We start from the raw sequence: 12246 nt of genomic DNA, 5'->3' as shown, positions 1-12246 counted from the left end.
CTTCAAGCAGCCTTGCCCATGGGATTTCCCTTAGCAATTGCCTGAAAAGGCCAAAGTTTGCCTTGCTAAAATCCAGGGTTGCAATTCCGCTTGCTATCCTGCTCCTACCACATGAGATCCTGAACTCCACCATCTCATGGTCGCTGCAACCAAGGCAGCCCTCAACCTTTACCGCTTCAAGCAGACCCTCCTTGTTAGTGAGGATGAGGTCCAGCAATGCACCTCTTCTAGTTGGCTCCTCCACCCTTTGCATCAGAAAGTTATCATCAAGGCACTGGAGGAACCTCCTAGACTGTGGCTGGGCAGCTGAGTAGTCCTTCCAACAAACATCAGGGAGGTTAAAATCCCTCACCACAACCAGGGCCTGTGATTGCGAGGCTGCTCCCAGCTGTCTGTAGAAGGCCTCATCTACTTCCTCACCCTGATCTGGTGGCCTGTAATAGACGCCCACAACAGTATCACCCTTGCCAGCCTGCCCCTTAACTTTCACCCACAGACTCTCAACTCGCTCCTCATCCATGCCTGGATGACACTCAATACATTGTAGTTGCTCTCTCACATAAAAAGAAACTCCATCACCACGCCTGGCTGGCCTGTCTTTCCTGAAAAGGACACAAACAGTTTTCATCCTGCCAGTTTTCATCCTATATTGTGATGGACATGGTATGTACCTCGTTATGTCTTAAACAGCTGTTTTTTGCAATTTCTGGCAGCAAGGAATAGATAAGTGCTGTGGAGAAAGGACTTATGTCTTCCTTGAGGCCTACCTATTCCTTGCAAAATGAAGGCCTCATTAATAGTATCTCTTCCTTGAGGTCTCATTAATTGGGCTGGAACAAAGGCAGGGTCATTCAGCAACCACTGACCAGCTAGGGGAAATAACAAATCACCAGCTACCCCTAGAGGACCAATCAGCTCACTTCTGGGCACTTCTGAGACCACCAACCCATTTCTGGAACAATCTCCTTACGTAGCATGAGGAGTGAGCAGAGGGAGGAGATGAGCTGCCCTCTCCTATCTCTCAGGCAAATGAACTAAAGCATAAAAAAACTTCTCACTTGGGACATTTGTGGTGAAGTTTTGTCGCACCCACCACCAAGAGAGCTACAAAGATTGTCACTGGATCAATGGACCCTTGGAGTGGTGAAATCCTACCTTTCTTCTGATATCTTAATCTATCTCTCTTTTCTCTCTAATTTTATTTTAGGCACATAAGGGTAATATCATTGTGAGTTTTGTTATTGAAGTCTTGTTAAGTTTTATGATATAGTTACAAACTTTTGTCAAAGCACTATTCACTGTAATTCCACTGAGTTAAATGTGACTCACTATCAGAAAACAGAAATCCATTAGTTCTGCATAACATAACAAGTGTCTCTGACTCAGTCTCTGTACATGTATGCTTTTCAGGTATCCCTGAGACAGGTGAGGAAATAGTGGTAGCAGTAGAAGCTCTCCTTGCAATGTCAGTCCTTCTGGGAACGCAAGCCTGATCTACAGAGAAACACCACTGCAGGTAGAAGACAGCCATGCCAAAAAAACACAACATACAGTGACTACACATATGATAGCTTTCAACCATTGTCCTATAAGAACTAGAATTAGCTGGAAGACAAAAAGAGATAGACAGCTCCCACGAAATGTATCAACATTCAGCTATGGCAAGTCAAGCACAACTGTTCTTTTGAAATTTACACATATATCTTGAACATCTGAGCACAGGCATAACTTCCTTGGAGTTTCGCTTTCTCCAGTTTAAGACATTATACTGACCAGAAACATACCAACCACAGGTAAAGGCTGTTCCATGACCTCTGTAGATACAATGTAATCATGCTCCTGAACAGAAAAATCAAAGTCATATTTCACAAAGGTGACTAAGCAGAGCCTGGGAGACAAAAGCAGAGATAGAAAAGACAGGAAAAGGTAGTTCAGTAGCACTTTGTTCCCAGTACTTGCTCAGGCTCCCAGAAATTGCTTCAGGACAAGGTTATAGGGAAGAATAGACAGTGATTACAGAAAGATTAATCATGCCATGGTATGTTCGTCACAAGGCCTTGGGAATAAAGCAAGCTTCTCTGAATACTGAGCTGATAAGTAAGCTTATTGTAGGTACTAAGTTAATTAGTAGCAGTTTGGGCAGGAGGTAGATAATGAGATGAAACAGGGGAAAGGTGAAATGCTTCCTAGAGACTGAATGAAAAATATAGATTAACAATGAGGTACTGGAAGAAAGAATGAAAAAAAAAAAAAAAAAAAGAAAAAAAAAAGAAAAAGAAATCTGTGGTCTTAACTAAAGAAATCTGCTGTTAAATGAAGTCTGATCCTCATTGCATGATTCTTTCTATAAAAAGCATCTCCACAGCACATGATAGAGAGACAGTTTAGGATAGCAGTATAAATGTCCTCGTTTACTTTCCCTGACTTCTACCCCTTATTCCACAAACACTGCATAGTGATACCCTATCAGGCCTTTCTCAAGCTTTGGTGCATTTTCTTAATCTTGTCATCACCAAAAACTTCTTCATGCAGCGATGTGATCCATTTTTCTTTGTTATGGTTTCCCAGACACTGTAACCAATGACAGTGTGAAACAGACTATGGACTATGGCAGACACATGAACATGTCAGAAGTCCTTCAGGAATGCTAAAAGGCCTTGCATAGAAGCACTGTGTTGCTAAAAAACATACTGCAAAGGTTAGCTCTTGGACGTTCATCCTGCTTTGTATCTTTAGATCCACAAAGCAGCCAGTAACATGTTAATAAAGATGTACAACTAATGCATTCACAGCTGCATTGCAAATTATAACTCATATAAATGCATAAAAATAACTACTAAAGATTCAGCGCAGTTATCCATGCATCTCCATGGGTAAAATTTAGGGGACTCACTGGACTCTGAACTTCAACTGAAATAATACAAGCAACAACTAATGCAGCAGAGATACCTATCATTTTTAACCTTTCTCATCCTGGTATTTCATTATTATGTCTATAAACATTTTTTTTAAAGGGTGTACCAATCAAAACAGAAAGCTTCCGCAAAACCTATATCTATCTATTTATCTATCTACCCACAAATCAAATAAAGTGCTTCCAATCACAGAGGTAGTTTTCCACCAAATAATGAAGACTTCTTCACCTTTCTGACTTTCTCCTAACTTAGCAAAAAGGTCTAGCCCCAAAGCAGTTTTTATGTGCCTACTCCCTACAAGGGAATGTGCAGACAAGCAAAGTGCCTCAGCTCCCTCTACATAGCCTACATACCTTCTGTAGGTACTTACAAAGGGGATTCAACAATAGTCAGATTATTGGAAGGATTTAGTTCACTAAATTCACTCTGGAAAAATGTAAATACTTTCCCACTAGCTGGGACAGCTGAGGTGGCTCAGCAAGAGATCAACTGAGCACTAGAATCACCACAAGGAGGACAGGCTTTGACAGCTGGGAGATGGAGAAGAGGTAGGAAGGACTACCATATTCCACAGCATTCACCTATTAGGTCGGTTCAGCTGCCTTATCAAATCACACTTTTACTCACTATTTTAAAAAGTAGGATCACCTTCTTTGAAAATAATTCTTACAGTAGGGACTCTCTTTTATTACAATAGCTCAGTAAACAGAACACTCAGACAGCGTCTGTAGTATATTTTAATTCCCTCCTCAACCCAGTAGGATATCCCTTCTCTAGTCCTGCTGGCCATACTATTTCTGATACAAACCAGTAGGCTGTTGGCCTTCATTTCTTCAAGGGCACACTTCTGAATCCTCTTGAGCTTGCTGTTCTTCAAGACCATCAGGTCTGTTTCAGCAGAACTGCATCCCAGCCAGTCAGACTCCAGCCTGTACTGCTGCTTGCGATTATTCTGTCCATAAATTACTTTACACTTATCTTTGCTAAACCTCATGCAATTCTTGTTGGCCCAATCTTCCCACTTGAATACTCTTAATAAACATTTAGTAGTAGTACATCTTCGTATCACAGACATACATGAACTGCAGTCATCTCGTGGAGGTAATTCGTATTGTGTTTGGCTACTTCCACTGATGGAAGTACTGATGAGTTATTCTACAGGCAATTAAGAGAAATTTCAGGACCAGTAGCCCTTGTCCTTATGGGAGTTTTCAACTTCCCAGATATTAACTGTGAATATCATACTGCTGAGATGAGCAGGTCTTGGAATTCTTGAAGTTTGTAGGAGATAACTTGTAGTCACAAGTACTCAGTGAGCCAACTGTGAAAGACGCCCTCCTAGACTGGCTATTTCTGAATACAGAATGATTCATGGGGGATGTGATGGTAGGTGGCTGCCTTGGCCACAGTGGTGACAGAAACATAGAATTGTTTTGGTTGGTAAAGACCTTTAAGGTCACTGAGTCCAACCATTAACCTAACATTGTCAAATCTACCTCTAAACCATGTTCCTGAGAAACTTATATACACATCTTCTAAACACCCCCAGGGATAGTGACTCAATCACTTCCGTGGGCAGCCTGTTACAATGCCTGACAACCCTCACCATGAAGGAGTTTTCCTCATATCCAATCTAAACCGCTCGTTGTGCAACTTGAGGCCATTTCCTCTTGTCCTATCACTTGTTACTTCAGAAAAGAGACTGACACCCACCTCACTATAACCTCCTTTCAGGTAGTTGTAGAGTGTGGTAACAAACCTGTTAGTGTAACCTAAGTTCCTGGAAAAAATATGGAGCAGATTATACTGGATACTATTGAAAGGCATTTAAAGAACAATGCAATGATCAGGCACAGTCAACATGGGTTCACAAAGGGAAAGTCCTGTTTAGCTGATTTGATAGCCTTCTATGACAATGTCACCCACCTTGCAGGTGAAGGGAAGGCAGTGGATGTAGTTTTTCTGGATTTTGGTGAGGCTTTTGGTATTGTCTCTCACAGCATCCTTCTGGACAAATTGTCCAGCTGTGGGATAAGCAGGTTCATGGTGCACTGGGTGAAGAACTGGCTGAAGAGAAGAGCTCAAAGGGTTCTAGTAAATGCGGCTATATCTGGCTGGTGGCCAGTCACCAGTTATGTCCCTCAGAGCTCAATTCTAGTGCCACTTCTGTTCAATATATTTATCAACAATCTGGATGCAGAAGTTGAATTCACCATCAGCAAGTTTGGTGATGATAACAAACTGGGAGGTGCTGTTGACTCTCTTGAAGGACAAGAGGCCTTGCAGAGGGATCTAGATATTAATAGATTGGGGCACCGGCTATGATTTATGGGAGGAAATTTAACAAGCTGAAATGCCAGATTCTGTACGTAGGACAGAGTAATGCTGGGCACAAGTACAAACTGAGAGAGGAGTGGCCAGAGAGCAACCCTGCAGAAAGGGATGTGAGACTGCTGGTCGACAGCAGCTCAGTAGAAGTCAGGAGTGTGCACCCTGGCAGTAAACAGCATCCTGGGTGCACCAAACACAGCATAACTAGCTGGTCAAAGGAGGTGATTATCACATTGTATTTAGCATCGGTGCGGTCCCACCTTGAATACTGTGTGCAGCTCTGGGCCCCACAATTTGAGAAGGATGTGAAGGTCCTTGAATGCGTCCAGAGGAGGGCAATAAAAGCTGCTGAAAGGACTGGAAGGAATGTCCTGTGAGAAGTGGCCAAGGACTTTGGGCTTGTCTGGTTTGGAGAAAGGAGACTGAGGGGCGACCTCATGGCTCTCCACAGCTTCCTGAAGAGGGGAACTGGGGAGGGAGGTGCTGATCTCTTCTCCTTGGTATTCAGTGACAGGATGTGTCAGAATGGATGAAAGCTGCACCAGAGGAGGTTCAGACAGGACATTAGGAAACATTTATTTACTGAGAGGGTGGTCAAACACTGGAATAGGCTTTCTAGAGAGGTAGTCAATGCCTCATCCCTGTCAGTGTTTAAGAGGCATTTGGCCAATGCCCTTAATAATATGCTTTAACTTTTGGTGAACCCTGAAGTGATCAGACAGTTGGAGTACGTAATTGTTGTAGGTCCCTTCCAACTGAAATGGTCTCTATTCTATTCTGGTCTCCTCTAGTTGAGTCTAGTCTAGGCTATTTTCAGACACACACTAAAGGTTCAGATGATAACAGACATCATGAAGTAATTTAGTACACATTCCATTGCTTATGAGTAGTCCTCATTGCCAGACACATCAGAGAGTAAAAAAGATTTTAACCCAGCCCTCTGTTTTCTTTTTGTTTGTAAAATCCACTTTGCAAAATAATAACCCATTGAACCATTGCCTCCTTTTTTCTTTTTGTTTGTAAAATAGAAGAGGACATAAAGCAACATCTGACAAACAGCACCCAATCAGGATAGGAAAATGTACGGATTTACACTCTACAGAACTCATAAATAGATTTATGTGTGGACCACGTGATGTGGGCTGGGCCAGCAGTCCATCCCGCTTTGTGAGGCAAAGATCAAGATTCCTCTGCTACGTGGGGAGGAGAACGCAATTTTCAGGGCAGAGTTTCTCTCCTTAAAGTAAAGCAGACCAAACAGATCTGACACAGGTAAGCACTCCCCCACTGCTCACTCCGCCCTCTTTTCTAATGAGTTTCCTGCTTTTGTGGGACAGACCTAGAACAGCAGCAAAAGAACAGAAGGTCTGTGATGGTCTAGAAATTGCTTTGGATTCAGAACCTGGAAAAATGAAGTTCTACTTTCCCACACAAAACCGTTTGGTAGCTTCTGACATTCACTAGTTTCTGGCTTTTAGTTTCAAAAGAAGTCTTCAGTGCCTCCATACAAGAAAAAAAGAGGAAAGGAGAGTTTTGCTGGTGTCCCATCCTCAGGTCAGAAGGGGAAGTAGCAGGCATGAAAGAGCTTGCATATTTTTCCTTCTGATGAAGAGAGAAGCTAAAACATGACTACTTCTACCTACCAAAACCTCTCTCTGGTAAGTATAAGCTGAAAAAGAACATGTTTATTTTTATGGCATTTGTATATTAGTTTATATAGTTACCTATTTTTTGCTATAACTAGGATTTTTGCTATAACTAGGATTATAACTAGCATTTAGCGTGCAAAAGCACACAATGTAATGTAGAACTACTATATAAAACGGTATATTTGGAGATGCATATTAATGAAAAATATGCCCATTGTCTTATGCTTTTTTTTCTTCACAGGGGTCTTCATCAAAACAGTGGGATATATGTAGTTTAGTGCAACACATGCAAGATGACTCCTTATTAATATTTCTTGAATGCCACAGATCTCTGGTGTTCACTGCATATTGACTGCACACAATGACAACTGTTGTCTCTTTCACAGAGATGGGGTTTGGAATGGGGCACAGGAGGTGCTCTCCTGTTTTAGAACGGTGCAAAAGAGCACATCAACAGAAAAATCCTTACACTATTGGCAAATATTCAAATACATGCCCACAATTTGCAAAAACATACATACCCCAGCTATATATAGAACCTAAAGTAATGTTATTGCTGTAATGCTACACTGAAGTTAGATGTTCAATTTACTGGGGCAGACAGCCCCATCGATAAGGCTGGGATCTGAACTAGAATCTGAATGTTCATTATGCAACGTACAAATGTCATAGAATTTACCTTTATTCTGTGTTTCACTTTTGTAGTAATATCAAATCTGCATCCTAGACAACCCTAATTTTATTAAGAAGCTAGACCTTTTTAGATAAGCCTGACAGTAAGTGCTGATGGTCTATTTATGCATTTTATGTCTTGCAATTGTGTATCCAAGCATTCCCATTATTCAGTATGCATTCACATAGGAAATTCTAGTACATTTACATTGGTGTGCATTTACGCAGAGATTTCCCAGGCTTATTATGTATGTGCATATCTGCATGTTCTCATGATGGCGCGTACTCGAGTAGGTATGTTCTTATTTTGGTCATGATACTAAGAAAATGTTTGTATGCTCATGTTTCATATTGAAAAAACAATTCCGTCTTCCACAGATGTCTGTCCCCTTAACTGCTCATCTGTTCTCAACTGTTTGCTACTACCACCTATACCACCATGTGGTTAGAAACGCAGTGGAAGAACATTCGCCAAGCCTTGTTGCTTCTTTTCACTGCTGCTCTTCTCATTGGGGTCACCATGCTGGCCATTACTTCTAACATCAACCCAGTAGGCTATTTCTTCCTAGGAGTAGGAGGAGTGTGCCTGGTTGGGTATTTGCTGAGTGTGGTTGTCGAGTGTTACCTGAAGAATTATCGCCGACATGACACAAATGAGATACCTCCAAGCAGACAAAGCCAAGCAGGGTAAGCAGTAACTTGATAATTCTTCTTACTTTAATTCTCTCTCCTCAGATATGGCCATTTTACATATTGTTTTGCTGCCATTCCCCTATGGCACTAAACACAGACTCCACTCCAAAAGATAAAAGGTCTTTTCAGGTTACTTTCCTTCATTATTCAGGTGGAGGTTGCAAATGTCTATGCCATGCATGTTCTGTATCTTGCCCAACATATATTTTCTCTCCCCCTAGGAACTGATCCACTAACAATTCCTAAGATTAAACAGGTCCAGGCCCAGTTTTATTTTAATTTGAGTTATCAAGTCTTGCCAAACAATGAGTCAGACAAGGAAAAAGAAAAAATGCTGAAGTAATACTGCGTCTTAGCTGGGTTTAGTTTTATGAACCTTATCTCCAGAGCAACTGTTCCTTGGCAAACTTTTAAAAAGGAACTTGTAACTAGGTGTGTTTCCAGTCTTAAAAAAACACAACTTTGACAATAATAAGCCCTGATTTTGAGAGGCTCTGAATACTCCCACATCTCCTTGGCTTCATGTACATTTGCAGGTGCTCAGCATCACCTAATTTAACCCCAGTTTACCTACTGTAGTCAAAGAGTTTATTTGTATCTTTGTTTCCTTGTCTGTAAAATCCAGATAATAATTATCCACATCCATAAATGACTTTAACTTCTCAAATACAGGTGTCGTGGAAGTGCAAAAAATGTTATTATGTGTTTACTTTTAGAAAGAGTGCATAAAAAGAAGTCTACCTTGGGCTTTGCTAGCTTGGGGGCATACTAGAAGAAAATGAGAAAATTAGTATCTGTTTACAACCTAAAAAGGAAAATGTTTCTAAAGTAACATTTTTCTCTGCAGATATTATTTTTAACACAGAACGGTTAGTTCTTGCTTAAACTAAACAAAAATACTTAATTTTCTCCGCTTCTTAGAAATAGATGAACATTGAGCTAAAGTATTAAAAAAGTAAGATCCTGTTTTATTCTGAGGAATAATTAGTAGTTAGTAATTCTTAGTAACATATTTTAACTGGTAGGAGATTTTAAATGAGAGACAGGACCCTTCTGGGTCTCTTCCAACTTGAGATATTCTTTGATTCTATGATCAGGCTAAGCCTGGGACACTGAAAACCAGTATGTTGTGGGTTTTTTTTTCACTTGTTTTGAGGAGTGTGGGAAAATGGCCAGATGGTCCATTCTCTGGACCAGAAAGCAAGAAATTAAGTTGGCTGGACAAGTGAGCAGCAGAATATCACATAGAACAACACCACATGAGATATCCTCTCTCAGTCATATCTACTGATTATAGCATGGTCCCTATACTACATTATCCAGACTACCTGCCCCTGCATAAACTAAGCAGTAAAATAACCAGTAAAACTGCCATTCCTCTCTTTGTGCATAGGGTGAATGCTGCCTATGAAGCACCCACCTATGAGGAAGTGATGACTATGTCAGCTCCAGCAATATGGACAATTGCATCCAATCCAAGCTTAGTGCCCTCACCACTGAATGAGCCTCCTCCTTACAACATTGTTATTGAATCATCTGCCCAAGAAGATATCATGGTGGAGGCTCTCAGGGTGTCAGTGCCAACAGGCACAAGTGGGACCTCTGAGACGGACATAGGTTCCAGGATGCAGCTGCAGCTGGTGCTGCCCCCAAGGCTGCAACGGTTTGTTTCAGACATCCATGAAGTAAAAGGTATTGAACAACGGTTTGAGCCACTGGAGCCACTCACTCCACCACCGGCTTATGAGAGTGCCATTAACAATGATGTCTTTGAAGATACTTTCCAGCCCTCCATATTATCATTAATTTCGCCTTCCATGAATGAAGAACCAAACCCTCACCCCAATACAGGGTGCTCCTGGAGGGAAGGTGAAAGTGCTGATATTTTTCATGCCTGAAACTGTAAAACTCTGTCTCACCATTATTCAAACCAGAGCTGAACTACAGACAAAGCTTCTGATCTCACAAGAACCTTTTTGCACAAAATATAAATTGATGTAATACCACAATGCTTTGTCTAGGCAGATCTGTAAAAATACTGTGAGGAAAGTTGTGTTACATACAGCAACAATTCTCAAACTGGAGATACACCTTTGTGAGGGAGGAGAGTGAATCATGAGAAGAGACAAGGTTTCCAAAAGACCTCTGAAGAAGGACTGTAGGATGCAGTGAGGAGAAACTGCCTTGGAAAAAGAAGCAATAGGAACTGCACTGAGTAGATTCTGCCTGTGTGTTACAAACAGCAACGTTGCTGAGAGCTGTGTGACCATCAGCCACCCTAAAATTCTGACTGAGAGACTGAGGCTGTAATTCCCCATGTTGCTGTTTCACAGGAACACAAACTTATGGCCTGTGCTATTTGTTGCTATCCCTCTGCTGCACCCGCTCCATGTCCTCGGCTGTGCTGCCATGGAGTGTGGCTGAGGGTGGCTGTCCTCATTTGGGACCCAGCACCACCCGATATCTGTCACTTGGCATTGCAAAGCTGATGGCAAGCACAGCACCGTGAAACTACTGCTGTTGTTAACACAGTTATCATCCCACACAGCCTGCAATGGTGGGCAAGAGGGACAAAATAGCAGTTTTACTTCTGCAAGAGAGTCTGGCAGTAGAATACATGTACATATACATATACACATACACATATATGTATCCTTCACTAGGACCACCAGTCTTAGCAGCTCTACAGGAGGGTGTATTTCTTGGCTGTACTACAGCCCCAAACAGATCACTTGAGATATTTCATTGTCATCATGGCAAACATTTGCACAGAAAGGTCAGTGCTCCTCTAGCTCTCTGTAATGACATCATGCATGGAGGCTTCTCTCTGGACTCTGGAAAGTGCCGGTCTGACAGCAGAGGACACAGCTATAGCGGAGAGCACATAAAGATAGCAGTTCCAAGACACACATGGTTTGCATCATGACAGCTCTAGGTTGCATCCAGGTTATAGCTCTCACTGATCAGTGACGGTGTGTGCTTTTTTAAAACGGGTGAGTTAAACTGATGGGCTCTGCAGCATTAAAGTGGTCTGCAGTATGCAAATAAACATTCGTGGCTGGCAAATTTCCAAATCAAAACAAACAAACAAACAAAAAATGGTGGTCCAAATCTCCTGTGAAGGAGAGGAGTAATCATAACAGCCTTGTCACATACAATTACATCATTTTTTATTCATGTGAAGAACCATCAAACCACACACTAGAAGCAAATAAATTATTTCTTATTGCTTGATTCTTTATACTTCAAAGAAAAAAATACTTTTAATGTTGTTTCTAAATAAATGGGACCGCATTAAAAATACCTAGTGGCGTTGTTCATTTTTCCTCCCCAAAGAAACACTTCACTCCATGCTTTTGCTTGTGTTCTGTGTATTTGAAGATCTTGGCTTAGAAAAAGGAGAGGAGTTCCATTTCTAAATGTACAGCTGAATCACTTTAATATCATTAATGATGAAGCAGCTAAGATACCTGTTATAAAACTACTATGAGAGACAAATTTGCTGATAGAGGCAGTGTGATTTTTTCAAAGCCACTTATTTCTTGCATCTCTCTTCTGTAGCTGCAAACATGAAAGAATAAGCTACAACAAAAAGTAGCACAGGTCTTCCATGCAGAAACAGAAATGAAGCCTAAACTGGGCAACCCAGGATCTTTCTGAGTGCAATGAATTGCCAGGAGTTAGGAGGAAATTCAGGTTATCTGCACAGATAAAAGCTAGCCAAAAAAACCCCTAATATATATATATTATAATAATATATAAATATATATAAATGTAATGTCACCAGCTGTGATCAGTAGGATTTTGGTTTTAGCATCTGTAATGGTTATTCAAGCTTCTGGACTTGTGTTGTTTTAGCATGTGAAACTCCTGTGCACTAAGGGACAACCGTTTGAAGCTTTGCATGCCAAGAGCTCTAAATTCGCTTCTGCTTAAAAAGGATGCTCACTTGCTCTTCCCTTCATATTTCACGTGTACTCTGCATG

The 12246-nt window shown here is 41.2% G+C and overlaps 2 protein-coding genes across 22 annotated transcripts in view; one reads left to right on the top strand and one right to left on the bottom strand.

The window, feature by feature from the left end:
• LOC102086227 (rap1 GTPase-activating protein 1) overlaps nt 1-12246 on the bottom strand; it is an 82491-nt gene that overhangs the window by 69950 nt on the left and 295 nt on the right. The gene's annotated exons all lie outside the window — the stretch shown is intronic.
• On the top strand, nt 6377-11563 carry TMEM139 (transmembrane protein 139). Its single transcript, XM_005506339.4, has 4 exons — nt 6377-6518; nt 6725-6904; nt 7946-8254; nt 9654-11563. Exons 3-4 carry the CDS (start codon nt 8007-8009, stop codon nt 10156-10158), a joined length of 753 nt encoding a protein of 250 aa, XP_005506396.1. The 5' UTR covers nt 6377-6518; nt 6725-6904; nt 7946-8006; the 3' UTR covers nt 10159-11563.

Source organism: Columba livia, chromosome 1, assembly GCF_036013475.1.
Source record: "Columba livia isolate bColLiv1 breed racing homer chromosome 1, bColLiv1.pat.W.v2, whole genome shotgun sequence".
Taxonomy (NCBI): domain Eukaryota; kingdom Metazoa; phylum Chordata; class Aves; order Columbiformes; family Columbidae; genus Columba; species Columba livia.
Note: the sequence above shows the minus strand (reverse complement) of the source record. Positions and strands in the feature narration are given on the sequence as shown.